Below are 25,884 nucleotides of genomic sequence, written 5' to 3'. Positions count from 1 at the left end.
TAGCTTCAGTGATGCCATCATAGTTAATGCTAAGAAAATGTTTATTAGTTTCCTGTTGCCAGAGCAGGTACCAAGTGCAGAATATATAACCTCAGCACTGAGTCTGGAAATCTAGTATAAAATGCAGTAACTCATTCCTGCATGACATCCATGTGCTTTTATGAAAATAAAACTTGATTCAGAGCACTATAACAAATAGCATGTAACAGTTAACCCAAAGGTGATTTTTAATTTTAGCTAACTTTACTAAATGGGTTTTTCATTTATGATCTATCTTTAGCGATATTTAGGGAAACCAGCTTTCTGTGAAGGCACAGTACAGCTATACACCATAGCTCATAGTTCCTTTCATTGTTCCTGTAATACATTCTATACTAGAGAGCCAAACCTCACTAACCCTCACTAGACCTGTTCTGACAGGGGCATTAGTACCATATGCTTTGGTAGGCTCAAGAAATCTCAAAGCCTCCTCTGTCACCTTCCTTCATCCACTCAGACTTTCCATGACTCATTCCCCAACTCCAGCCTCTTCTCAGGCTTCCCTGTCACAAGTCAGGCTCCCAGTTTTGAACCTCTGTCTCTCTTGGTCCTGGACATCCAGGTTCTCTTAAACTCACACTACTCCACAGCACCTTCTCCCTTCTCAACTCATATTCAGTTCCTCTCCCAGCCTCATCTTCTCAAAAAAAATGCAGCAAGAACTTCTTGCTTCGTCTTGCCCCTCATGTAGACGTTTGCCATGGCCCTTCCTTTCCTACAGAGCAAATGTAAGGTATTCACAATTATCCCCTTTATCCCATTCGCTATCTATAAAGCTCCTATTGCTTTGCTCTTCTCTAATATTATCTTTTCATCTTTTTTTTTTCTCTGCAACCAAAACTGATATCCCCTCTCTATTCCATTGGCATCATTTTTGTTTCATTCTACATCTCCCCAGAGCTTGAAGCACTATGCCCAAATAGGTCTACACAGATACACCCTTTCAAATTCTTCCTCAAAACCTAGTGATACCCTCAATACCTACCCAAAACAGCCAGCTGTTAATGACTTACTAAGGTACAAGCGAGAATAAATGAAATTTATTTATTCCAAATGAAAATGTAAGTGATCTGGAGACACAAAGCTGTGCAATCCATCAGCTTATAAAGCTATATTGTCTTATTACAGCTATTGTCATCTTTCATACTTCACTCCCTTCTGTACCTTGTTATACCTGCTTTTAGCATCTTGGCCTGAACTAAAACATCACAGCTATTCTGTACAGAGCACTCATCATTCTGGGCTTGAACTTCATCGTTTCTCAAGGATCCTCAGTTGTCCCTGGAAGGGGGAAGAGGCTGGAAGTTCGCATGATCCAGACAATTCCACTGGGTAAGATAGTAACACAAAGGAAAAATACTCTGGCTCGTGTAGGACAGTAGTAAGGGATCTTTGATGGTTCCATGAAGTTCTCAGTTTTCTTTTATTTACTAGAGAACTAATATTTCTATACAGTCAAATAAGGTATGATTTCTGAAATTCAAAAATAATAACAATATATTATACTTACTCCTTTCAGTACATCGTCTCGGTAACTACTGAACTTCATGAACAAAGTTATTTTCCAGCTTGTGTTACAGTTGACAGCATTTACCTTTGAGAAAAAACACAATTGGAGAATTATAAGGGTTGGTTGGGTTTGGTCTTTTTTTTTTTTTTTTTTTTTTTAAAAAAAAGCATTCTATTCTTATAGAAGAACACACCACTCTCAGGGTAGCAGGGAATATGGCTTAGTTACAGACACATACAGTACCAAACATGGATCCTGAAGCTCTCAATACTTCATAATGATGTCGATGTTGGAGAAGATTCAGTGGGCAAAATGCTATTCTGTCTATTTACAATCACCCAAAGACAACCTAAATAGCTTCTGGAGGAGGACTTACTCTTGCTCATACCAGTGAGCATTTCAGAAACTCATACAAACCAAACGAAACTCTCAGAGACAGGAAAATTTGTGCCAAGAATAAGTACATTTCATCTTTTTTTTTTTTTTTTTTTTTTTTTTTTTTTGAGGCCAAGCTGGAACCAATGTTTAATACTGGTACTGAGCCTATGCTGGGGTTCTGGTATTATACCACAGGGCATAATACATCTCAGATTGACAATTACCTGTCCCCCAATGAACTCACCTCTTTGCAGCCAGGGTTATCTAGAAGTTCAATGTTGCTAGCATGCAGAGGCTGCCCTGCATTGACTGGCATCAGTACAACTTTATCTCCCACAACAACCTGGAAGTCAGAAATAAAATGTAATTTTGACCTATGTAATTATCCAATAAAATGAAGTAATGTTGCATTTTTTAAAAGTGACTCAAATGCATGCTCTAGGAATGGCACTTGGTGAACTTATCTGCAGACAATTCACACACACATGGAATCTCTTTATTGGCCAGTTCTGTTCATGCGCGCCTCTGCAATTGCTTGGGTTTGAAACTTGACACTAATGAGTCCTTGCATTCTCAGTAAGCATGTCACCCAGTTCAGCAGAAACTCAAGACCATGAAATAGATATATGGAACCTATGAATTCCAGGAGCAGATCAGTTAATCTACAATTTGCATTAAGGACTATTTATCCCATATATACTCCCAGCCAAAATGCAGAGAAAACTCAGAAAACAACCTGTAGTCAGACAGGATTGTTTTCCCTCTGTTGCTGTCAACCAGCATCTTCCATCAATGTTTTTCATTTCACAAAAGCCTTAAGAAATTGCCTGTGAAAAGGCTTTTTTAGCCCAATGACTCCTCATTTTGTATGCCATCTTCTGGCAAACGTCAGGACAGGCTTAGGAGTTCTCTGATTCAGACTATAGAACTGCAAACTAGTAAGGAACATAGACCACTGGAAATTCAGAGAGAGGTGAACACACTCTATCCCCTTTCCTGTTACTCCCTAAATGATGTTTGGTGCTCAGCACAGGTACTGGATACAGCAGCTGAGAGATCTTCACTCTACCAGATGAAGTCCTAGACTCCTTGCAAGCAAATTCCTGTGCCCTTGGAATTACTTAGTTATATAGACAAGGAGAAGAAATATAAGAAAATGTCTCTGACCTAAAAAGTGCTTGAGATGTGCATATGAAGAATTCAGCTCACACCTAGGAGGGGGGGAAAAAAATCAATACACACAGATTGGTTGGCATTGGTCCTGATTTGCTTATGTTGTTCCCAGCAATTTTAAGTGCACACACACAAAGACAAGAAGTGGCTAAATGTGATTTTTGCTATATGAAATGCTGCAGAAGCCATGCTTTTTTGGGACACATGTAAATAAAAATGTTTTTTCTGCATTGATTAGCAGAGCCCAATCCAGACTTACGTAACTTCAATGCAGATGAATCTGGTCCACTTATTGCAGGGGTGAAAAAAAAAGGTTGTCTGTTCTTTACAAACACAGCTAAAATAAACGGTAGCAAAAGACAGTGTCATCATGCTCAGACTACATGTAACAATCCTATTTGGTCTAAGTAATAAGAAAAGTTCACTAACGGAACCAAAAAAAATGATGACAGGGTGCCTTTACAGAACCTTACTTATACAATACATTCCTGCATGCCATGCTTCACACAGATGTTACTTACAGCCCGTTTTAAGAAGTTAAGACCAGACAATTCATTAATCAAAAGAACATCAGGCTTGCATCCTGCAAAGTGGAATCAGGACTTCAAAATTATTGAAAGTACACCTGGACAATAATAACAGTGAGAGAACAGCACATCATTGAGCATCCTATTTAAAAAAATAAAAACAGACGAAGGGTAAGATATCTTTTAATGCTTCCTGTGGTTATCATGGAGGCAACCAGTAGAAAGGAGAACTACATAGCTACTCTGCTCCACAGAAGGAACTGTTATGTGCAGTCATAGTTTCAGTCTCAATCTCCTAACCTGCTTTAAGTCCACATCAGTAACCTGCCCTCAATTCTGGCCAGCTCTGTCAGTTGCAATGGAAGCAATGAGATATCCCATGTTCTTCTACTTTCTTCTTTTTCTGCTTGTTTCTAACCTCCATTAGCAGTAGGGAAGGAAGGGACAGAGATAGTTTAAGACTGCTAGTTTCCTGTACATCCTCCTCTAGCAATATAGAAAATGAAAGCAAAGTGAAGAGGGAATCCTTTTTTTCTTACACATCGCAGCTTTTGGCAAGCTGCAAGTCTGCTCTTTTGAATTCCTCCTATCCAATACCCATGCCCAAATACCCCACCCAGTTCACTTCTGACTCCAACTAATGTCCCTGCATGCCCAAGGCAATGGAGACAGAGCACAATCATGTGAACGCATGCCCACATTTCTGCCTGTAGAATTATTCTTTGTGGAGATTATTGAAGAGAACACAACACATTCCCAAGGTTTTGCTCTGAAAAAATAAAATTAACACCAGCTCTTTCTTCTTTTCCTTAGCTACCCATAGGCACAGCCAGCCATAGCATGCTGCAAACCAGCAGTCAGCTAATAGCTTGACTGGTTGCCTGGACTCTTTCCTCAGACATACAAACGAAATCCCTAAAAAATCCTTCCCAAATGAAACCCTGTGTGTATCTGACACGCAGCTCTTGAGAATTTAATTCCCAATTCATTTGACAAAACTCTTGTTTTTTCTGGTCTAGATAATAAAATTCCAGAGAATGATGGAATTTCACATTGAAACCAATGAGCATTCAGCTTTTGAATTCAAGATAAATCTCCAAGGTCCTTCAGTCTTTGATGCAGCAACTTTCATCTAAATTTATTCAACCCTAGTTGCCTATGACTTGGCGGTGAGGCCACACAAACTAGGAAGAGCCACATCCAAAACCCACTGCTTTGGCTTCTAGATGGGATATCAGGTCTGGCATCACTTAGGTGGATTTACTGAATTTATAGGCAATCACAGAATTACTCTAACAGCTACATCTACCCTGTAACCAAGAAGTCGGACCGAATACTCTAGTGCAGTTATGGTACAGCACAAGGACTGCCTGTCACCAGGAGCTGTATTAGCTGTTAAGATGCAGGAGCGCTGATTTCAGTTTGGACTAATTATTCAAGTACATTACCAGGCACACTGAAGGCTCTGCTGCTCCACCTTCATCACTTTTGTGTTATATGCACATCTGGCAATCATACTGCTGACATATATCAAAGACTGGGAGAATTAGCAGAATTTTCTCATGGATGGCTGGCCATTCCCAAAGTCTGAGACCAACAATTCCCTTGTCATGCTGCAAGATCAAGTTTTCAAACAACTAAAATGGCAGACAAGCAAAAATGAATTCCACACAAAGCTAATCCTGCTCTCACTGGAAATCTTGCTTTTCAGCCTAAATGGAACCTGCTCTGGCCTTAATCTCTCATATCTCCCATTGAAGGAGAACTGAGACATGCAAAAAACATTGCAGAGTTATGCCAATTACTGTAAATTTTTTGCAATATTTTTCATTATTTGCATAATGAACCAGTTGCTGTACAAGCTAAGCTTTCCTTTTTCTTCTTTTTTTTTCCCCCTCAGAAAAATATTTTTTAAAACACTTCACAACGCTACACAGCCACAATGATTTACCAGAGAAGTCACTCACATGACTTCCTATATCATAGTTTCCCCTACACAAAACCACTTCATTTTCTTTTGGATCTACCTTGCCTGGGTTCCCTGACACAGTTGCAGTCACCCAAGCACTCAACATTCACTTCTACCATTCTAGAGACAGATTCTGTAAAAACTTTCCAAAATTTATTTTCTCTGGGAAATTTCCTTTTATAGCACAGAAATCGAAAATAGAAGGGGCAATTTCCAAAATAGGCTGTTAAGTTAGGAGGAAATCTGACAGTTTCCCAGGCAGCCTTTTTAATACAGATACCACTAAATATGGCCTCATAGGGAACAAAATAGGAGAGAGATCAGCAGAGATCCACCTGTGGAGTGTGATGCTACAGTGATATGTAAACTTTCCATGCAAAACAGCTTCCCAACCCTCACATTTCTTATGCGTCCACATTGGTGTCAAATTAAGTCAAAACTCTAAAACACTGAAGATGACTTTTAAGACCTCATTTTGATCATTCTGCTCTAAGTGTAAGGGCTTGTGATGGCTTTGCAGATCACACTATGAGAACCCCAGGTCTTCAGTCTGGAAAGCATGACACGCACTTATTTCCCAGGAGTGAAAAATTAAGAAGACGCTGAACTGGTGGTATTCTAAGAAATTAAGCCAAAACCTTAAAGCAGTAAGTCACTTCTTTTCTTTCCAAAGAGGGAAAGGAATTATCAGCTTAATGTTTGATCCACAATACTTCTCTTGCCTAGCTGGAAGACCATGAAGAGGCACCCACAGGTCTATTCATGCTCGCTCCTTTTCTCTGGAACAGGCTTGGGGAAAAGGGAGAGGTTTTCACATACCTTCTGATTGCTACATATAACAGGGAAAGACTATGACTTCAGTGGACTCTGACCATTAGCTGGGAATACAATCCTTCCCCTCCTCACAACATATTGCCAAAAGGAACTGCAAGCAACCACACTCATCCTGGACAGCATCCCAAGAGCTGGGTAACCACAAAGTTAATGAGAGAAAGAAAATACATGAGAAAACAGGCATTCCTGTCTGTGATTCTGTGAGGGCTCTTTCACTTAGTGCTTCACAAGGGAGAGTGGCCAAACATTCCCAGACAGGTCCCCAAAATAAAACCATACAAGTCCACCATGTAGCCTTCTCAGAGGTAGATGTGAATTTTCCACAGTGGGCTCTTAAACAAGCCACAGCTGACTGAATGAAGAACTGAGTTTTGACCTCAAGGTGCAGATCTCAGATCTGTAGCAAAGAGCTCTCCCGTGCTTTCTTCCTCTTACCAATACACAGTACTCCCACTGAAACCTACCCAGAAAATACCCACCTGAAAATCAAAAACCAATTTTAGTCACAGAAGCCACTCTTGTGTTAAGAGGGGATAGATTTAAAGGAACCTGCATATCTTCTAGAGACACTCTCTGCTGACTTGTTCCCAGAACTTTGCCCAGAATTTGAGAGTTTAATTAGACCCTAAAGGCTCTTAAAGAAAAAAGGAAAAACAAAAATATACCAATGCGTTTCATCTAATGTAAACCAGCATATAACAGGTGGACTTCGCAAAACTGCCCAAACACAGGTCAGCAGAGGCTCAAATGAATGTGGCAACATTTCAGATTCCAGACCATATAGTTTGGTAAAACTTCTAATTAGATGTAAAAGCTAATAGTCCAAACTACTGTTTTTTTGTTTGTTCGTTTCCTGAACAATTTATGCTAGTAGCAAAGAAACCATGCATCCTCTGGAAATCTTCTGCCTTTTCCCTCTTATACATTCAGTATTTCCACGTACATTGTCACCTTCACTCCTTAGTTTCCAGAATGGCTGTATATAAAACCAGGATCCCTCATTCCCTGCAGCATCCAGAGACACCCGCATAGCATTCTTCTCTAGCAGAGCTGGCAATCTCTTATTGACTGTGAGGTATTTGTTACTTTTTATGTGCAGTAGCTGTGAACAAATAACAATTTTAAAAAATTAGTATAGCTTTTCCTTTTCCACCTTCAGTCAAAGAGCAGGCACGGGATTTCATACCATAGTGATTTTTCATAACATACATACGCAAAGACAAAATAAAACTAGAAGAGATTTCCCAAAGTATACTGCAGTTTAGGAAAACAGATGCTATATAACAGACTGACAGAATTACACCTTGATCAGTTTTACAACATGTACTACACAGACAGAGCCAGGATCAATAATAGCATTATGTTCAGGAACTTCACAAGGAAGTTGTACTGCACTTAAGAACATAACTTCTGTCTCATTTATATGTCACAAAATACAAATTACTTCAGTGTTTTAAAGGGAACTGCACAGCACCACTACAGTATGATTTTGAAATAAATCTTGAAAATATATAAATAATATATGTAATAATATAAAGATATATATTTACATTCAGATTCTAGACTACAACAAAAATTACACATAAAAGGTATATTGTAGCACATCATTTAAACATGAATATGTAGTACTTCTGGTAGTCTTTAAATCAGACAGAAAAACACAATAGTGTAAACTTTACCAAGTTCTGTTTACCCGAGCTTTGACAATTCAGATTACTGTGGTTAGTTTCATTTTCACCATACCCTTGAAATGAAACAACTGTTTCCTTTTCAGCTCTGAGAGAAGGCAGATGTATTTTAATAGATTTACCTGTATGACATTGCTGTATTTTACAATTTCACCCAACAGCTTTCTGTTCTCACTTTCATTCTGCTTTTGTTCCAGTTCTGCTGCATGCTGCAAAAGAATTACCATTTCTTTAAATTCTACAAAACTAATATCTGAATTCAGCTAATGGAACAGATAGTGTAAAAAGGAAATAGCACCATATTAAAAATGCCTCCTGTAAGCATTGTTGTACTCAAAAAATTAGTGCCCCTCTCTTCCTGCAGCATGATTTTCTGAACAATAATCACCTGACATCATTCTGGTTTTTATTACCCAAAATAGAAACTCATTCACAATTTATTGACCGCACCTGAAATGCATGCTAACACACCCTACCAAGCATGCTATTTTAAACATTTTCAAACCAGAAAAATAGTTCCAGGTGCTTTATTTTCATTCTAATGGAGGAAAAAGAAGGGCCTATGGATACCTTCTCCCTGTCAAAATTATTTTTACTTGTTTTGTAATTACATACAAATGCTTCGTATATAAATTGTGTATTTAATATATTGTATAATAAAACAAAACCAGTAGATCACATTTTGCAAGAGTAAGGCCAACCATGACTGTCTGGGTCAAATACAACCACAGAATGAAATTTCAACTTGCTCCAATTCCTCTGTAGAGTTTGAGCCACACACCATGTGCCTTTATTGCATTTTTTAACAGGATGTACCAACAACCTCTCTACTGGACATGAAACAGTAGGAACCACATTTGATAGAATTGTTTCATTTAGTCTTATGCATCCAATTATAACATCAGGCCAGCTCTTTTTCAGTGACAGATTTGCTCCTCAACATGCGTGTCTTGTTTTTGATGCAACATTCAATCTGCCCAAACAGTTCTTGAAAGAATAATCTAGTCTGAAAGCAAAGACAATTGCAACTCTGAGGAATTTCCAGACTGAAGCATGGACAGCACCTTTTTGTCCACCCCTCTGCCCAGCTCCTGTAAAGGAGTTCTAAAATAATCACATGATTTAAACCAGGACCCATTCTTGATTCTATTAACTCCATTTTTAACTTTATAAGCAAGTATTATGGCTTTTAGAAGCTTGATAGCACGAAGGCACAGCCCCTAGTCCAAATGAAACCACAGCCTAAAGCAAGACAAAAACCAGGGCTGGGGCAATAAATGCCAGTCAGGAGGTAGGAGAGCTAAGAAAGGAGAAGGCTGCTGCTGTGGCATAATACCCATCATGATGGTTCCCAAGGCACTTGTTATTGTTTTTCATTCTATTGTTACTCTACAGCCTGCAGATTGAGATAAGATTGCAAATACAGATGTCTCTTACTTGAAGTTTCTTCAGCAGTGCTGCTTCTGTATGGTTTCCTTGTTTGGCTTGTTTGGCTTTCCAGTACTGCTTCTGGGCTGAATATCGGTTCATAGGACACACCTTGAAAAGGCAGTCTGTAGAAGATTGAAATAAATACTCATAAGTAGTGTTGAAAGACACTTCCTTCATTTTTAAGTATGCTTTGGTTGATTTTCTTTTTCCAGAAATGGCTTGGTTATGACAATGTTCAAGCACAGTCAGAAAACAGTTTGGTTGAAGGAATACCATAAACAGGGTGGTATATCTGAGTTGACCAAAAACCCTTTGATGCATCACACACTCCCCCCTGAGAAACCCCTCTGCAACCCCTGCATGGCCGGGAGCCTGCCCGTATGCTAGACTGCCTTCAGCTTTGTTAGTACTCTTTGCTGCAGCACAAATTTACAGATGTGTTGTCTGAAGGTAGACTTTGGAAACTTGAAACAGTTGTCTCACTTTCTGTATGTCATACATCTGGTTACCCTGTTCCTTTTGGCACAGCTAACACAAAGGATTACATAGACATTCAGCTGCAAGCTATCACAAAGGTCAACACACTGTTGCATGTGCCTGCTCTAAGATTGATTAAAAAATCTAGCAGTAAAAACAACAACGTCACAGAAAGTGAACTCCATGTTCACCTTCCCAGCACCCAGCTCACCACAGCTGAGTGTCAAAAGCTCCTCGCTGCAGCAGAGTCCTTTCCAAGGCTTTGGCTGCTCCTCACACAAAACTTCATTGCACTCTGCCATGGTGTGGGAGGACAGATGTTTTCACAGGCCCTGGCAAGAGCACGGCCCTGTAGACTTTCCTCTGCCTGCCTGCTCTCCAGGTACCGCCGCCATGCAGCCCTCTACCACACTGCCTTATGCCAGGACTGTGCTCACTGCAGGGACCTGGAAGGATTACTCTTGCTTCATTTCCTGTCACAATACTCACATTTAATGACAAAATTAGTGGGATGTCTAAAGAATACACTCGCACAACAGCAGCCATCATAACAGTAATAAGAGTACACTGACCCAAGCAAGAACACAATCCCACGGCATTTGTATCCGTGAGGTTCCAACATGGAGTTGGAGCTATGGAGTTCTAATCAGAAATCACAGCCTGAGTTTTTAATCCTTGTCAGGTTAGCAGCAGATGGCTTCTATTTGACAATGCTGTTTACTCACCATCTAATTCCTATACTGAGTTTACATCTGCAGTTGCTAACTACGCTCTCCCATCCACAACAGCAGGTGGGAAGTCCTGTGCATCACATATGATGAGGAAAGTTTCCTAGATCTGTTCCACCCTTGAATGGAAATTCAAGTGTCAAACTCATAACACCTCTCTATAGAAGATGCTAGATACGAAGGCAGATCTTATTCTCATTTGAAACACTGACAATTCAACATAATTACTTTTCAATGCAGGAAAGAAGAGATTCAGGTCAATGTATCCAACCCATCACAATTTGTCAGGAGTTACTGAAACCAAATCGCAATAGGAACACCTCTGTACACAATACAAGAGGAGAGGGAAATCTAGCATGAAGATTGGCCGTGTCCTTACTAAATATATAAAATGAACTTGCATTACTTAGCAAAATAAATTTGGCAGGATTCTCAGGTACAAACAGGCACAGCTAAGCACAGCTATCTAGAGCTAATGCTGCCAAAACCACTAGTAATACTGTGCCACAAGTTGCTCCCAGCACCTGCATCCCCCAGAGCTAACTGCTACAGTGCTGGCTCTCAATACACAACCTAAGCTGCAATGCTTTTGGTTCTGCAAACTTGTCATTTAGTGTCTCATATATTGGCTGAAATGCCACATATTGCACATCATCACATCACCACTTCAATTGCATTGCCTCCTCCCTTCACAGCAGTCAATCTTCCTTCAATATCCATAGGAGCAAAATCTGTGCACAGAAAGGCCACCAGCAGTAGAAGTTTCCTTGACATTTCACCAATAGGCCTGACTGGTCTGCTCCCTAATCACAGGCCTGTGCTGCTTTTCCTAGAAGAAAATGTTACAAAGCTTTATCAAAGCAAACCCTGTCACCTTGCAGAGATACTTACTTTCATTCAAAGGAGAACATTTACAAAGAGAACTCTGTAACACAGCTCAGAGTACATGAAAACCCTCTGGGTAACTTTTACAATACTCTGATCAGAAACAAAGAAGGCAAAAAAAATTTACACCACCACCCCAACTAAAAAAAAATAACCCATACTGGTAAGTCATACTGTATGTTGAAGAAGATCATAGGACAAAAAATCAGCTATTATTTTCTGTAACAGTCTACAATTAATGTGCCTTCTCAGAACATATCTTGAAATACTTACTTTCCTAAAGTAACTGTACTGTCTTTTTATAGGACCAGTTTCCATTTCTCAGTTACTCCACACATATTCTGCTACTTCAGTAAACACACAGCTTCCCACCTTCGTGCAGAGTCTCAACGCACAGTACTAGTACACTGCACAGAAATGCAACACATACATAGCCAGATAATCATTACTGCAGGTTTATTTTTCACAAAGTTGGGTGAATATTTCCCAGTGATACTTCTTAAAGAAATGGAGACAGAACAGGTGCTACATAGCCTCAGCCACATAGCTAAATCTACAACCATGCTGCAAAAGTCTTCCTGAGTTTCAATCTTATGCTTAAAAGTCGTGCTTCCAAGAACTTATTTTAAAAACTATTATTATTTTCTTAAATTCAGAGAAGAAAAAAACTCATACTCTTTGTCATGCTCTTTGTACTCTTTGTTTCCATACAAGGTGGGGTTTTTTTGTTTGTTTGTTTGTTTTTCCCAGATTCCAGATACATTAAAAATAGTTCACCTGTTGATTTTTTTTTTCTCTGGTCTCTTTTATAGTTACTTTTATGAGAGTAACAGTAGAACACTATATTCAAGCTTTGTGATCCTAAACATCAGGGAAAAAAAAAAAAAAAAAAAAAAAAAAAAAAAAAAAAAAAAAAGCAGTTCCTGCCCTATAGAAGCTATAGTTTAAATGAACAGGAAAGAAAATAAACTGAAAGCAATTTTCTTTACTTTATGGAGTTTTGCATAAATGCTTCTCTTCCTTAGGACACAAGTTAAGTAGGCACTATGAAAAGTAAGCAAATTGCTTTAAAGCAAACAGCTTAGAAGTATCAGCCAGTTTCACTTACTAAACTTTCATGTATTTAATTTCTGCAGTTCCATCAATTCTTTCATACCTCCAAAAGCAAAATCTGAATTGCCTATGCACAAAGTGAAGATGGAAAAAAAAAAATCTCCCATTCCTCCCCAAACAGACTTTTTAAAAAAAATGTACAAATGCTTATAAAAATAAATATTTCTAAATGAATAAAATATTATAAAATATGTTTTATTTACAAAATGCAAAGAACAGGGAACTCCACTCTTCCTCTCCCTGGCTGCAGAGGGGGAGAAATGAACCTTACCTTCCTATACTACACCTTGGCTTGCTAGAAAGTAAGAAAATATGACAATTTATCACTGTGGAGAGATATATCAATTACTTATTTTATAAGGAAAAAAATGGCATTTATTAATTTACTACCAAAAGATGGAAAGCAGCAATTCCCAGAGAGGATGCACTCAGCACCAAACTGCCCATATGTCTAATCCTGCAAATGTGCACAAAATTTAAAGAAGGTAATAGTGGGTAGAACATATACAGCACGTCCTCTGAACAAAAAACAACTATACCCAGGAAGTCTGAAAAGGAGAAGAACTCCTCTTATACCTTTTAAATGTTTCTTGATATTGCATAAGGATGGCTTAGAACAGTATTTGTCATTGTCTTTTTTTGTTGTGGGTAAGGTATTAGAAATTTAACTCTTAGCCATCACAGAAGATTTTCAGTTATGTGGAGAACTAGCAAAATTATGGCTTTACTCAAAGCAGCAGAATGACAAATGGGAAGTGGTAGGTCTATTAAATCAAAGTGTGTACCAATCTACGTGTTTTGAAGGAATTACAGAAAGCTAAAAGGAGCTGACATGATAATGGAAACAGAGGAATACAAGGGAACAAGGAGGAAGAAGTGGGGCCATGAAGAATCATAAGGTGGACAATGGAAAAAGCAATCAGGAATCTGAGAAGAAAATGAAAGCGTCTATTGAACTGAAACAAGGAGAAAACCTAAGAACAAACCACGATGATGTAGGAGAAGGCAAGTAAAGAAGAAAATGGCAGATGGCAGAGGAAAGGATGGAAAGAGGAAAGGAGAAGTAGAAGAGGAACAGACTAAACACCAAGACAAAAGCAGGAAGTCGCCTATTTGGTAACTCAAACATTGACTACATTGCAGATGCCTCAAGACAAGGAAGTATGAAATGCAGCGAATTTAAAATCAGTTTAAGAACTTAAGTCATTTTTGATTCGAACTAGAAAAGAGTCCTGTGCTCCTTTTTCAGAGTTGCTACATTTGACCAACAAGCAGGTCTTACCAGAGCTATTTTAGACCGTGGAAGATGAAATTGTTTCCCACCAAAGATAACAACATCAAGCTAAAGTGTGCTTACGGTCACAGCTTAGAGAAACCTGCAGTTCTGTTGCTCATGATATGCCTTTTCTTCATGTGAACATGATTTATTGTACATGCCATTCTTCCTAGTAACAGTGAATCTGCTCCTGCAATGTGGAAAGCATTTCCACCATCACACTAAGTGCTTTAGCTCATAAACTTCAGATAGAATTAGGACAAGAAGCACCTGGCTTCATCAGTCCCTTAAATTCAACCGCAAAATAGTAAATGCTTCTTTTTTTTTTCAACAGACTTCAGGAAACATGTGTTGGACCAAATTCTGCCCTCCTTTACAGTGATGCAAATCTGCACTGTTGAACAGAAAGCCACTCCAGAGTCATTCCAGTGCGACTGAAGGGGAAATATGGAACACAGCTTCTTTATATGGACAGAAAATGAAAAGGAGCTATTGCTTTCCTTAGTTTAACAATACTCTGTTTTGTAGGATGTTCTGAAACAACTAGAATAGCTACCACCCACTCAAAAAAAAAAAAAAAAAGTAAACACATAACAAAAATGAAACTGCTATTTTGAGACATCTCTTTACGTTGGCTTTCAGTTCAGACCAACAGCTCTGTACCTAAATTTGATCTCTGAGTGAACTCAGAGGGTTACAAGTAGTTAGAAAACACAAATTTTTTGTCGTTTTTTGGAGGCAGGGAGGAAGGAGGCGGAATAGATAAAATATTACCAAAAAAAGAGCAAACAGTCCTCTGATGTTCATTTTCAGAGTCAGTCCTTAGAATCTAAACATCTTGTTAGAAACATGCCTTTCTCATACTTCTTTGACTTGTAGGTCATGCTCAAACCTCACATCAACGCCAGTTTCAACTATGAGTGATAAAAACACTGTAAACCATACAGACAGCCGTTCCTATTACTAAAGAGGCCCTACTCTTCCTGCCGTTAGATGCTATTTTTAGTTACTTATGTCTAATCACTCAATTAATCATCCCTGCCTAAGTCATCTTTTTATGTCAAGAACCTACTTAAAGTCTTTTTTGTTTGTTTTATTAACTTCATGATTTTAATTGAATTTTATTTCCCAGCAGATTCTTAGGGAGAAAAGCATGTATTTTGCTTACATTTCTTGCTTATATGAAGAACTTTTAGCAGCTCTTTTGCCTTGGTGCTTTTGAGCATAAACAAGAAATTTAACAGAGTGGTAGAGATGTGCTGTGGTTGGCCTTATAATACAGACATCTAATTGTCACAGTGTTCCCAGTCCTCAAAAGTTTTGTACTGTCCATGCTTCATAGGTGATTATTAGGGCACAGCTCTAAAATACTCTTGAGAGGTCTGTATACACTCACCACCTGCCTCCATCTCATAGCTTCTACCTGATCTAGGTTGTTGCAGGTATGTATGTCATCCTCACTGTAAACTGAGTGTCATCTATCCCAAGACTGCCTGGGCAGAGCAAAAGTCCCAAGGTGCAGCTCTGTGGCAGCAAGCACTAAATTCTAATTAGACAGAGAGTCTCTACTGTGTTCTAAACAAAACCCCTGCTATTCCCAGTTTCCTTAGGATTAGACTTCTATAGCAAAGAAGAAGATTATATATATGTATACCAATTACAGTTTTTATCTTTGCTGCAGCCCTTCCATGACTGCCACTAGTCATGTACGAAAATGCTACTAGATGCTAGATGGGGCACTAACAACATAGCCATGATGTTACAGCATGGTGGGTTGCATCTATAAAGGCCACAAAAATCACTTTTACACTGATTTAGCTTCTCCTGCAGGTCTTGCAGTTCAGCCAAATTCACATGCTATCACAATGCCAGCACAAGCTGGGCAAGCCACTCCAAGATTGTCAGGTATGGGCACGCCCTAAAATGGAAAGGGATAAGGAATGACAGGAAGAGAGACTGCTGGAGCCAAAGAGAGCTAAGAGGCAGCAGTGAGGAAGAGGAGAGAAACAGCTAGTAACAAGATTTGGGGGTGGGAAGAAAGGTTAAGAGAGGGATCCCAAGAACTGGATACATGAGTTAGAAGAAAGGAAAGCTTGGATGCTGGGGAGAAGGAGTAAGGGGAACTAGAGGTAAAGAGATGTGTTATGAAAGCAACAGAACAGCATCACAACAGGAACACAGCCAAAACTTTCTACAACTAATAGAAAACATTCCCCTGCAAGTGGCTGGGATGCAACTCAGGAGCACAGTCTTTGCATTCCCCTACCAGCAAAGAACAGCTGTAGGTTTTCTCTGTGTCTTACTCCCTTCCAATGTCTGATCTACATGCATATGTACTACTGCCACCATTAGTGGCATGCCATTAGTACTGTGATTTCAAAAACCTTGCACCCTGGATCAAAGAGTTCAATCCTTCCTGATGCTGTTGAAATATGTTTTGGGAGGGAAAACTCAACAAAGAATGCTATCACCTTTTTCCTTCGTCTTTCCAAGGTAAGAAAGAACATCACGACCACAATAAAAGAACTCTTCTGAAGTTATAAAATCAAGCACTCAAAAGTTAAACAATGAAAAACTCAAGGTCTCAAGGTTGTCTTTTTAACCTCTGTTTATCTCCTCAACGGCGGGCATTTTGACATATTTTGCAATTGCACTATCACATGCAAATCTTTTCCAGTGACTCCTGGCTCATCTAGAAACCTAGGTATGTTCTACTTTGGGACAAAATCAGGGTGGTGAAGCGAGAGAACTGTACAAAGAATGCCCATATGAAATTTTATGCAAGATTCAAGCTGTGAATTAAACATATATTTTCAGACAGTAAGAAGATGTAATCACAGCTAGGTAGCTTGAAAACCACACTGGAGAACTAGATGTTATCCCCATCTCTGCTATGAAGTTATTTCATGACGTTGTGCAAGTAACTGAGATTTATCACTATTAGTTTCTAAGTATATGCCCTCATTTTCCTCATTTTCCAATTTCCAAGGTCTGTAGATGTGCTGAATGTTGGAACTGGAACCAACTGGTGATGTTTCCTGAACATGTGATGGAAAATAAACTCTGCATACTCCGGGAAAACAGAGCTTTAGTCTCTCAATGTTTTAAACACGTTTTTTTTTTTTTTTTTTCCAATAAACCCTGGAAATATGGTTAAGAACCTCTGTTTCACCCCTTGAAATAGACACAATCAGTGATGATCTGGGGCATGAAATGTGTTTTATTTGCTGTAAACCAGGAAAGCTATTACTGTCCTTATAACAGATGTGATTCGAGGTCTATTTAAGCCAACAGAAGTCTGGATCAGGCTAGCAAGTCTCCACTTTCGTGCAGATAGAGTTGATGGCTTAAATTAAGTACAAACAAGACCCTGAAAGGTTTAATTTCCTTCCCTGCATATAAACACAGAGAACTTCTGATACCAAAAGAGTATTTTTGGCATTCAAGAAGTAGAAACTGCATGTTGTCAGTGCTTTGTTATTTTTTCCATCAAGCAAAACAGTGGAATTATCCACATCTAATCTACAAGCGCATGTCTAAAAAAGTTGAGAAAAACAAGACATGGTTTTAAGGGAAAACAAAACAAAAAACTGACAAAATAATGGGGGTAGTCTTTATAACACCGGTTTATCTTAAAAAAAAAAAAAAAAGAACTGCAGCAACTCCAGTAGTTGTGAATCTCGTGAGCTTGTTTCCCATTTACAGTAAGAGCAGGGCTGGAGGAGCACGGACACGGAGTTGGTCACAAAGTGAGGTATCTGCATTCAGTGGACAAAACAGAGTAACTGGTTCTTGGATTACCACCAGGTTAATTGCTTTTCTCATGTTCTCTGCCTACCCCAATGCCTTTGCTGATCTGGCGTTTAGTTCTTGAAATTGGCCTTTCACATTCCAGCTTGAAACTTCAGCAATATACTCACAAACCACCAAGGCTTCCAGGAAGTTACTTGTCTGGCAATGTAAATCTTTGCCCAATCTCAATAAATACAATGTAAATCTTTGCATCAATAAATACAGATGCACACACACGCAAACACATATATATATCCTGAGTTACTGACCTCTGAACTTCTTTGGAGGGTTGGCAAGGTCGCCTGCATCTGGCTGAACCACACATCTGTCATCCACTAACCTAGAAAAACAAAAGTTGTAATATTTACTAAAACATATACGTCTGCATTTATGTATGTTGTTGGCAAACATGTCATATCTTTGGTACTGAAATTCACACATTTTTCTAATTTAATTGAAAAACTGAAGCTACATTTTTGTCAGACACAAGGAGGGACATTTAAGTTAAAGCAGGTTAGCTTGGCCATAACCCTGCCACTGCTCACAGATCCCTGCATCTGCACTGAGGACTTTTAAAAGCACGCAGGGTAAGCAGCTTTTGTGTGGGTACAAGATTGTATGTCAACCTCCCTATGCAACCAGCACGTGCAGGAAGGGTTCACCAAGGACTTGATGTTTCACAATATTGTTGTAGCTAGAATTTGAATCCAGAGTCTGATATAACACCTTGAATTACAGTCTTCAAACATTCTGCTAATCTTCTTCATAATTTCCAGGTTTCTTCCTCCAGGGGAGGCACCTGAAATCAATATTCAGCTCTGATCAAGACTCACAGGAGCAAATTTTCCTTTGGTAGAATGAATAAGCGTTTATTTAACCCACAGCAGAAAATATAAATAACAAATTAAATATGTTTCTCACAACACTTTAGAATTAAATAAACAATAAAATTCAAAAAGATTAAGCGCCCCACTTAGCAGACAAAAAATTGTTAATCTTATCACAGAACTTCCTAAACATAAATTCAGCTTCCCTTCAGGAAGTATCCTGTAAATAATCTGCCTGTTTCAAACAATTATTCAGGAAAATCATGCTTAAGGACACACTACTGCCCTGCCATTCGGCACAAAAGTCTTAGCAGCATTTTCTGTGGGAAACTGCCAGAAAAGGTGTAATTTGGGTTCATCCAAGTTATGCAACAGATGCATTCAGTTTTCACTCAAGTTGAAGGTTTTGGCACCACAAGACCAATCTCCCAGCATGCACGTGAATTTTGTACCCCTAATATGGCAGCTCAGTTCTTGTAACATATTTAGCTGCAAATGCAAGCTTTCAGTGAGAAGAGAAAAGTGAAGGGGCAGCTACAGGAGCCCGAGACAGCCTGCCATGGCCCTCAGGTAGGTGTGTTTTTTGCACAGGTTTATACCTTGGGGCTTAGCAAGAACAGAGACAGGTTTGGAGAGCAGGATTTAGAAGAATCACTCCTGCAAGATGCCCTCTGTGTATGAGCTAATAGACCAAAGCTTCCTGTAAGCAGCATCTAAAACCTAGAATCATAGGAAAAACAAGGTTGGACAGAACTACCTCTCGCCCCAAGTCAGGACTGTACAGTACTACCTACATCATTCCTGACAGTATCCTGCCTAATTTGTTTTTAAAGGAGTGACAGAGAGTAACTAGGACTGAAGCAAAAAGGCAGGGGAGCAGCAAGACGCCCTTGGCCTTTCCCCACCAGCCCCAGTCCTCACCCATTCCTCTGGGCACCCACTAGTAAGGCAGGAACCGTCCCTACCATGTGTTATCACAGCAGCATCTCCTGAGAGTTGCTGCTTGAAACCTCTCATAGGATGCAATTTCAAAATCTAGCTGGATTTCAAATTTCACCGGCTTCGGTGACTTTCTGAAAACAGGAGACTCCAAAAGGATAAACGTTGAAATGCTTTACAGAAGCCTTGCCAAGGGTTTTTAATGTCAAGAAGTACTCCCCAGCTGCAAAATCCTGCTAATGCTTGTCTGAATGAACTCATAAGGTTTAACCCTTAAACAGCGGCAGGATGGAGGACAGTATGCGGGAAGCTGTGTGACTCACAAGGAACATCCTGTGTTCCTTAGTGACATCTTGTGTACCCTAGTGACAGCTCTAACCATGGATAAAATGCAAAACGTTCATCATGGCACCACATCGCCATAACAAAAGCCATACACAAAACACAGTGCTGGTGCTGAGAAAAACAAACAAGATCCTGTACTCCCTCTGAAATGATCAGCTGCAGAATTCAAATATATTCTGGACATCCTAGGCAGAGAAAACAGACATTAAATACTTATTATCAGTCATTTTCATTTCAGCATTGCCTAAAGGCGCAAAGATAAGTACCATAAATGCGTTCTGCAGTCATTAGGAACCAAAGACATCAGGCAAGGCAGACAAAGGAGGAAGGAACTGCTACTGCTCCCATCCTATATACAGGAAATGACAGCTCAGAAAGATTAATTGGCATGGGGCAGGACAGTCGAATGTGTGACAGAATAGAAACACCACCTCCTGAGTCCTTCTTGCTCAGTGCTTCAGTTTCTGACACTTTTGTTTCCCACAAAATGTCTTGCAACACAGAACCAAAAAAAAAAAAAAAAAAAAAAGTACTGCTTTACTGGTTTGTCTGTACAGCAGTCTTCCTGCAATTTAATCACCAACATTTTCATATGACGATATTCATCCTGTGTTCCAGGAGTAGGTACTCCAAGGAGTTCAGGAGCTACTTGTTTACTGCAGAGGTACTTGTTACGGTGGCATAGCGAGAGCCGAGTTCCGTACCACACACAATGCAAGGACTTCAGCCTCTGACTCTCAGCAGAAAGAGGCTTCTCAAACACAGAGCACTTCCCCTGAGTATACAATTCATAATATTCAAACCCCACTTTTTAAAGCAAGACAGAGAGCAGATGTTGGTTTATTACCGAAGTCTGGTAGGTGGCTGCATTAATGGCCTATGCAGCCTGCAAACAATTCATTTGAGGTGGGAAATCAAGTAACAGGCTTGACCACAAAACATCCTGGGCACCTGCAGCTTCCACTAAGCCACTATGCAGCACCTTCCACCATCACTTACTTGCTGCTTTGCATAGAAGGCCAAAGAGCACAAAGTAAGACTTTGCTGATAAAGGAAGAGTTTACTATGTTATACAATCAAATGTGCAATCTATTTAAATACTGATCTATATTATTAAACAAATATTCAAGCCATTGTACCATCAAAAAAGCTTTGGCAAACTTCAAAGGGCTTAATGGTTTCATTCTTTTGCTGGACTGCAAATAAACAGAACTGCTTTGTGCTCCCTATTGTCATTTATTACCTGTTAGATGTGACATGACTACATTTCAATTTTTGATGGTGGCTGCACAAAAATGACAAACAAGTTCCCTGCACGTGTATGGCATGATTTTTATTTGTGCAAGTTGCTCCCTAAATATCTGGTTTATGCACAATGCTTTAAGTAATCACTGCAGATCTGCAGTAATTAAGTTGTACAGTACCTTAGTGGTGCCTCAGATAAATCATTAGAGAAGTCAAAATAACAACTGTGGCACTGGACCTTTACGCATACCCCTTTGTATACAGTAGTTGCAGAGTTAGGGTCTGAAAGTAACAATGTTCATGGGACTGCTGGTCTTAGCTACCACAATCATTCTCCCACTGAAGCCAGTGAAAGTTTTTCCACTCCCTGCAGGGGAACTAAGGGCAGTTCCTCATTATGCCACTCACCAGACAACCTCGCGGACAAGCAGGTATTAAAGTCATTAAGACCTCATGCTACACTGTACAAAGTCACATTTAACAAGAAATAAAGCTACCTATAACAATGTCCAGAAGTTAAGGCATGCTTCAGAGAAGGGCAACAAAGCTGGTGAAGGACCTGGAACACAAGTCCTGTGAGGAGCGGCTGAGAGAACTGGGGTTGTTTAGTCTGGAGAAGAGGAGGCTCAGGGGAGACGTCATTGCTCTCTACAACTGCCTGAAAGGAAGGTGTGGGGAGCTGGGGGTTAGCCTCTTCTCACAGGTAACTAGTGATAGGACTGGAGGGAATGGCCTCAAGTTGCACCAGGGAAGGTTTAGGTTGGAAATTAGGAGATATTTCTTCTCAGAAGGAGCAGTCAGGCATTGGAATGGGTTGCCCAGGGAGGTGGTGGAGTCACCATCCCTGGGGGTGTATGAGGAAAGGTTGGACCTGGCGCTTAGGGACATGATTTAGTGGGTGATACTGGTAGTAGGGTGATGGTTGGACCAGATGACCTTGGAGGTCTCTTCCAACCTTAATGATTCTGTGGTTCTTCTCAGTGGAGGCAGAGGGAAAAAGGCAGCTTTCAGCTCACCTGTAAGCACAGAATTATAAAATATCCCGAGTTGGAAGGGACCCATAAGGATCATTGAGTCCAACTCTTGGCACCACACAGGTCTACCCAAAAATTCAGACCATGTGACTAAAAGCACAGTCCAAACGTTTCTTAAACTCCGACAGGCTTGGTGCCGTGACTGCTTCCCTGGGGAGCCTGTTCCAGTGCATGACAACCCTCTCAGTGAAGAACCTCTTCCTGATATTCAGCCTGAACCTCCCCATCACAGCTTTACACCATTCCCGCAGGTCACTACAGAGAATAGATCGGTGCCTGCCCCTCCACTGCCCCTCGTGAGGAAGCTGTAGACTGTGATGAGGTCTCCCCTCAGCCTCCTCTTTTCCAGGCTGAACAGGCCAAGTGACCTCAGCCACTCCTCATACATCTTCCCCTCTAGGCCCTTCACTGTCTTAGTAGGCCTCCTCTGGACAATTTGCCAGGACACTGCAACACAACAAGGAATTGTCATCTTCCTCTCCCCTCATCTCCCACCACCATCTGGTGGGGTAAAATCTGCCCCTTCTCTCCACATGCAAAACCAAGCATCTTTAGACACATTCAGTTTGGTACGATTTTGCAGCAATGAATTCCATCTGTAAGGTGACACCTTTCTGCAACATACTCATGAGCAGTTTTAAACATACTGCCGCTTGTGTTTGGTGGTGTTTCAGCAGTAAGATGACAGGAACACTATTTCCTGATGCTATGCATTCAGAACTTGCCTAATATCACCTTCAAGCTTTTCAAACAGCTTCTACAAATGGTCCACTCCCTGGGCACTGGACAGAAGCAGCAGAACAATAACCTGGGGTAATTCCCACTTGTCCTGGTTTCAGTTAGAACAGAATTAATTTTCTTCCTAGTAGCTGGTGGAATGCTGTGTTTTGGCTTAGGATGAGAAGAGTGCTGATAACACCCCGATGTTTTAATTGTTGCAGAGCAGTGCTTATACCAAGCCAAGGACATCTCAGCCTTTTGCTCTGTCCTGCCAACAGGCAGGCTGGGGGTGCAGTAAGAGCTGGGAGGGGACAGACCCAGGACAGGTGACCCAAACTAGCCAAAGGGGTATTCCATACCATCTGACGTCATGCTAAACAATATATAGGGGTGGCTAGCCGGGGGGAGGGGGCCGGACTGCTCGGGGTTAGGCTGGGCATCGGTCAGCAGGTGGTGAGCAATTGCATTGTGCATCACTTGTTTGTACATATTATTATTACTTTCCTATTATCACCATTGTATTATTATTATTATTGTTATTATTATTTTTGTTATTATTATTCTCCTGTCTTATTAAACTGTCTTTATCTCAACTCACGGGCTTCACTTTCCATTTCTCTCCCCTGTCCCAGAGAGGGAGGGGGGAGGGTGAGCAAACGGCTGCGTGGTGTTTAGCTGCCGGCCGGGTTAAACCACGACACCACTACATCTTTCTTCTGGGTACAGAAGCAGCTTTTCTAGGGACTTTCAGGAAAAAAGAAAAAAAATTTAAAAAACACAATGCATATGCATAGGGCCAGTGTGTCTTAACTGTATTTGGAGAAATGGGAGGAGTGGGACTATAGGGTAGAAGTGTAACTGGTAAGACAGACGTGTTGGCATAAAGACTACTGGTAGACAGGTTTACAGGTATGAATCATATATGCTAAATGAGCCTTCAAGTTCTACAAGCCATTCAGATTACCTAACACAAGCTAAAGTTAAATATACCTAAGGTTTCTAGGAACTTGCAGGTATAGCACAAGGCTCATGGAATAGTCATATAGCAACGATCCTAGAAAAATTATTCACAGTGATGAGTTATTTTAAAATTACTGCCGAGATACAATCACATTCTGTAAAACAAAAAACATTGTAAGAGAAGAGATACCATGCCAGAAAAGCGATGATGATGGATTTCATGAATTTTAGGTCTTTTTCATGTTAGGTGCCTTTTAGATTGTCCAAGACAGCAGTCACATAGTCTATATTCATGTATTGTCAATCTGAAGAGTTGAAGAGTTGTGCCTTCAATTTAAAAAAATACCATCCTGAAAGTTTTGTCTCATCCTACCAAAAGAGCAAGACTTTCACTTTTTGTAGCCAAGATTACTAAATAAAACAATATAGAAAATAACACACAAGAGGAGACAAAACATACTAGCATATAAACTCTCATATATATATATATATATATATATATATATATATATATATATAACTACATGAATGCAGATTCTTGTGCCTAACTTGTTAAAAAATACACAACAACTACTGATGTCTATTATAACACGGGGATGTGCAGAGCTGAGCTTGGTACTCTTTACACATATGTAGAGTATTTTATCCCTCAAAAAGCTCAATAAACAAACCTAGAGTGTGTTAGACTGAAGACACTTCCTCTCTCAGTCACTCAGCTTTCACTCTTTGTTCCTGCAGTATCATCCTTTAACTGATTTTCTCAGCAGTGTAAGGCCTCACAACATCAGGAGGAGGGGACAATGCTGACAAGAGATATCAGCAAGAGAAGCTGGACATTTTAATCGCGAGTGGAGCCAAGCCTGATCTCTGTTCAGCATCAATTCACAAATCATGCTGAGGTTATGTCCCAAAGGCAAGACCTCAACACCCTCATGAGCAAAAGAGCCCTCAAAACCTCCCTTCCTTTTTTCCACAGCCATCCCTACACACATACAGCCTCCTTATCTGAAACACTCCTCTAGAGCACCTTCCGCTCAAAGCACTTCTTCCTTTCCTAACTGGAGCTCTTGCCTGCAAAGCTTCTCCTGCCTTCCTCACATCCCAGCACGCAGTAACTGCTCGGGAAGAAAGGTGCCAGTCATATTAGTAAGGAGTTGACCAATAATGAACAATAGGTTATTAACATTTTGCTGCCCTGGAAATCAAGCATCAAATACTTAAGTGCCAAAACAATCAGGTCCACCCAGTTCTCCAGGTCCACCCACTTTTCATTTCAGTTTGCCTCTTATCAGGCATCTAGGTCAGCCCAGTTCTTGCTTGCTTCAAGCAGTCTCCTGCCAAAACTCTAGAGTTATTATACCTCACCCTTCCCAAAATGTGAGTTCATACTCCTTTTTGACTACCAATCCTGATTCAAATTATTTACAGCTCTATGACATAGCTCCCACTGTATGAAATTTGTGCTTTTCCTGTCTCCTTCCTTTACAAAGCATAACTTTTCATCCTCTTCACATCTTTAATCTTTCAGGGTCTCCTACATTAAACCCAGCTTGCACAAAAAATGAAAAGGATCTTCCCTGCACTTAGAGCAGGGCTAAGAGCTCCTGTACCATCTAGGAAGACTGCATGTTAAAAATTTCTTTTGGTCACAGTACTCAGTATTTACACAATTACTGTACTTCATGCCAATGAGGCACAGCAGCACAGACTAAAAAGTCTGACTCTTGCTTATCTTTAACATCAGCAATTTTATCCTTCCTTTTCTAAACAAATCTTAATTGGCAAAAATGCAAAGCTCAACATAGGTTGAAAGATGCTATTAAATAAACATCCCTACTCTGGGGAAAAATATATATATATCTGAAATACTCGAAACAGCAAATAAATTTCACCATAAGCCATCCTCAGTTTAAAGCATGAATGTAGGTGTATTTGTGCATTTTTATCTCAGTCGCACAGATCAGGAACACTTAGCTATTCTTGCCATGCTGAAA

At 40.0% G+C, this 25,884-nt stretch overlaps 1 protein-coding gene across 1 annotated transcript in view; it reads right to left on the bottom strand.

Annotated features, from left to right (window-relative positions):
- The window catches only part of ITPR2 (inositol 1,4,5-trisphosphate receptor type 2), a 266,820-nt gene that overhangs the window by 216,329 nt on the left and 24,607 nt on the right, over positions 1-25,884 (bottom strand). The window contains 6 exon segments of the mRNA XM_032186220.1: positions 1,550-1,633; positions 2,172-2,270; positions 7,374-7,532; positions 8,241-8,327; positions 9,556-9,671; positions 18,090-18,160. Coding sequence (XP_032042111.1) covers positions 1,550-1,633; positions 2,172-2,270; positions 7,374-7,532; positions 8,241-8,327; positions 9,556-9,671; positions 18,090-18,160 — 616 coding nt within the window.

This window comes from Aythya fuligula, chromosome 1, assembly GCF_009819795.1.
Source record: "Aythya fuligula isolate bAytFul2 chromosome 1, bAytFul2.pri, whole genome shotgun sequence".
NCBI lineage: Eukaryota > Metazoa > Chordata > Aves > Anseriformes > Anatidae > Aythya > Aythya fuligula.
The sequence above is the reverse complement of the archived record's forward strand: the minus strand, read 5'-3'. Positions and strand labels throughout refer to the sequence as shown.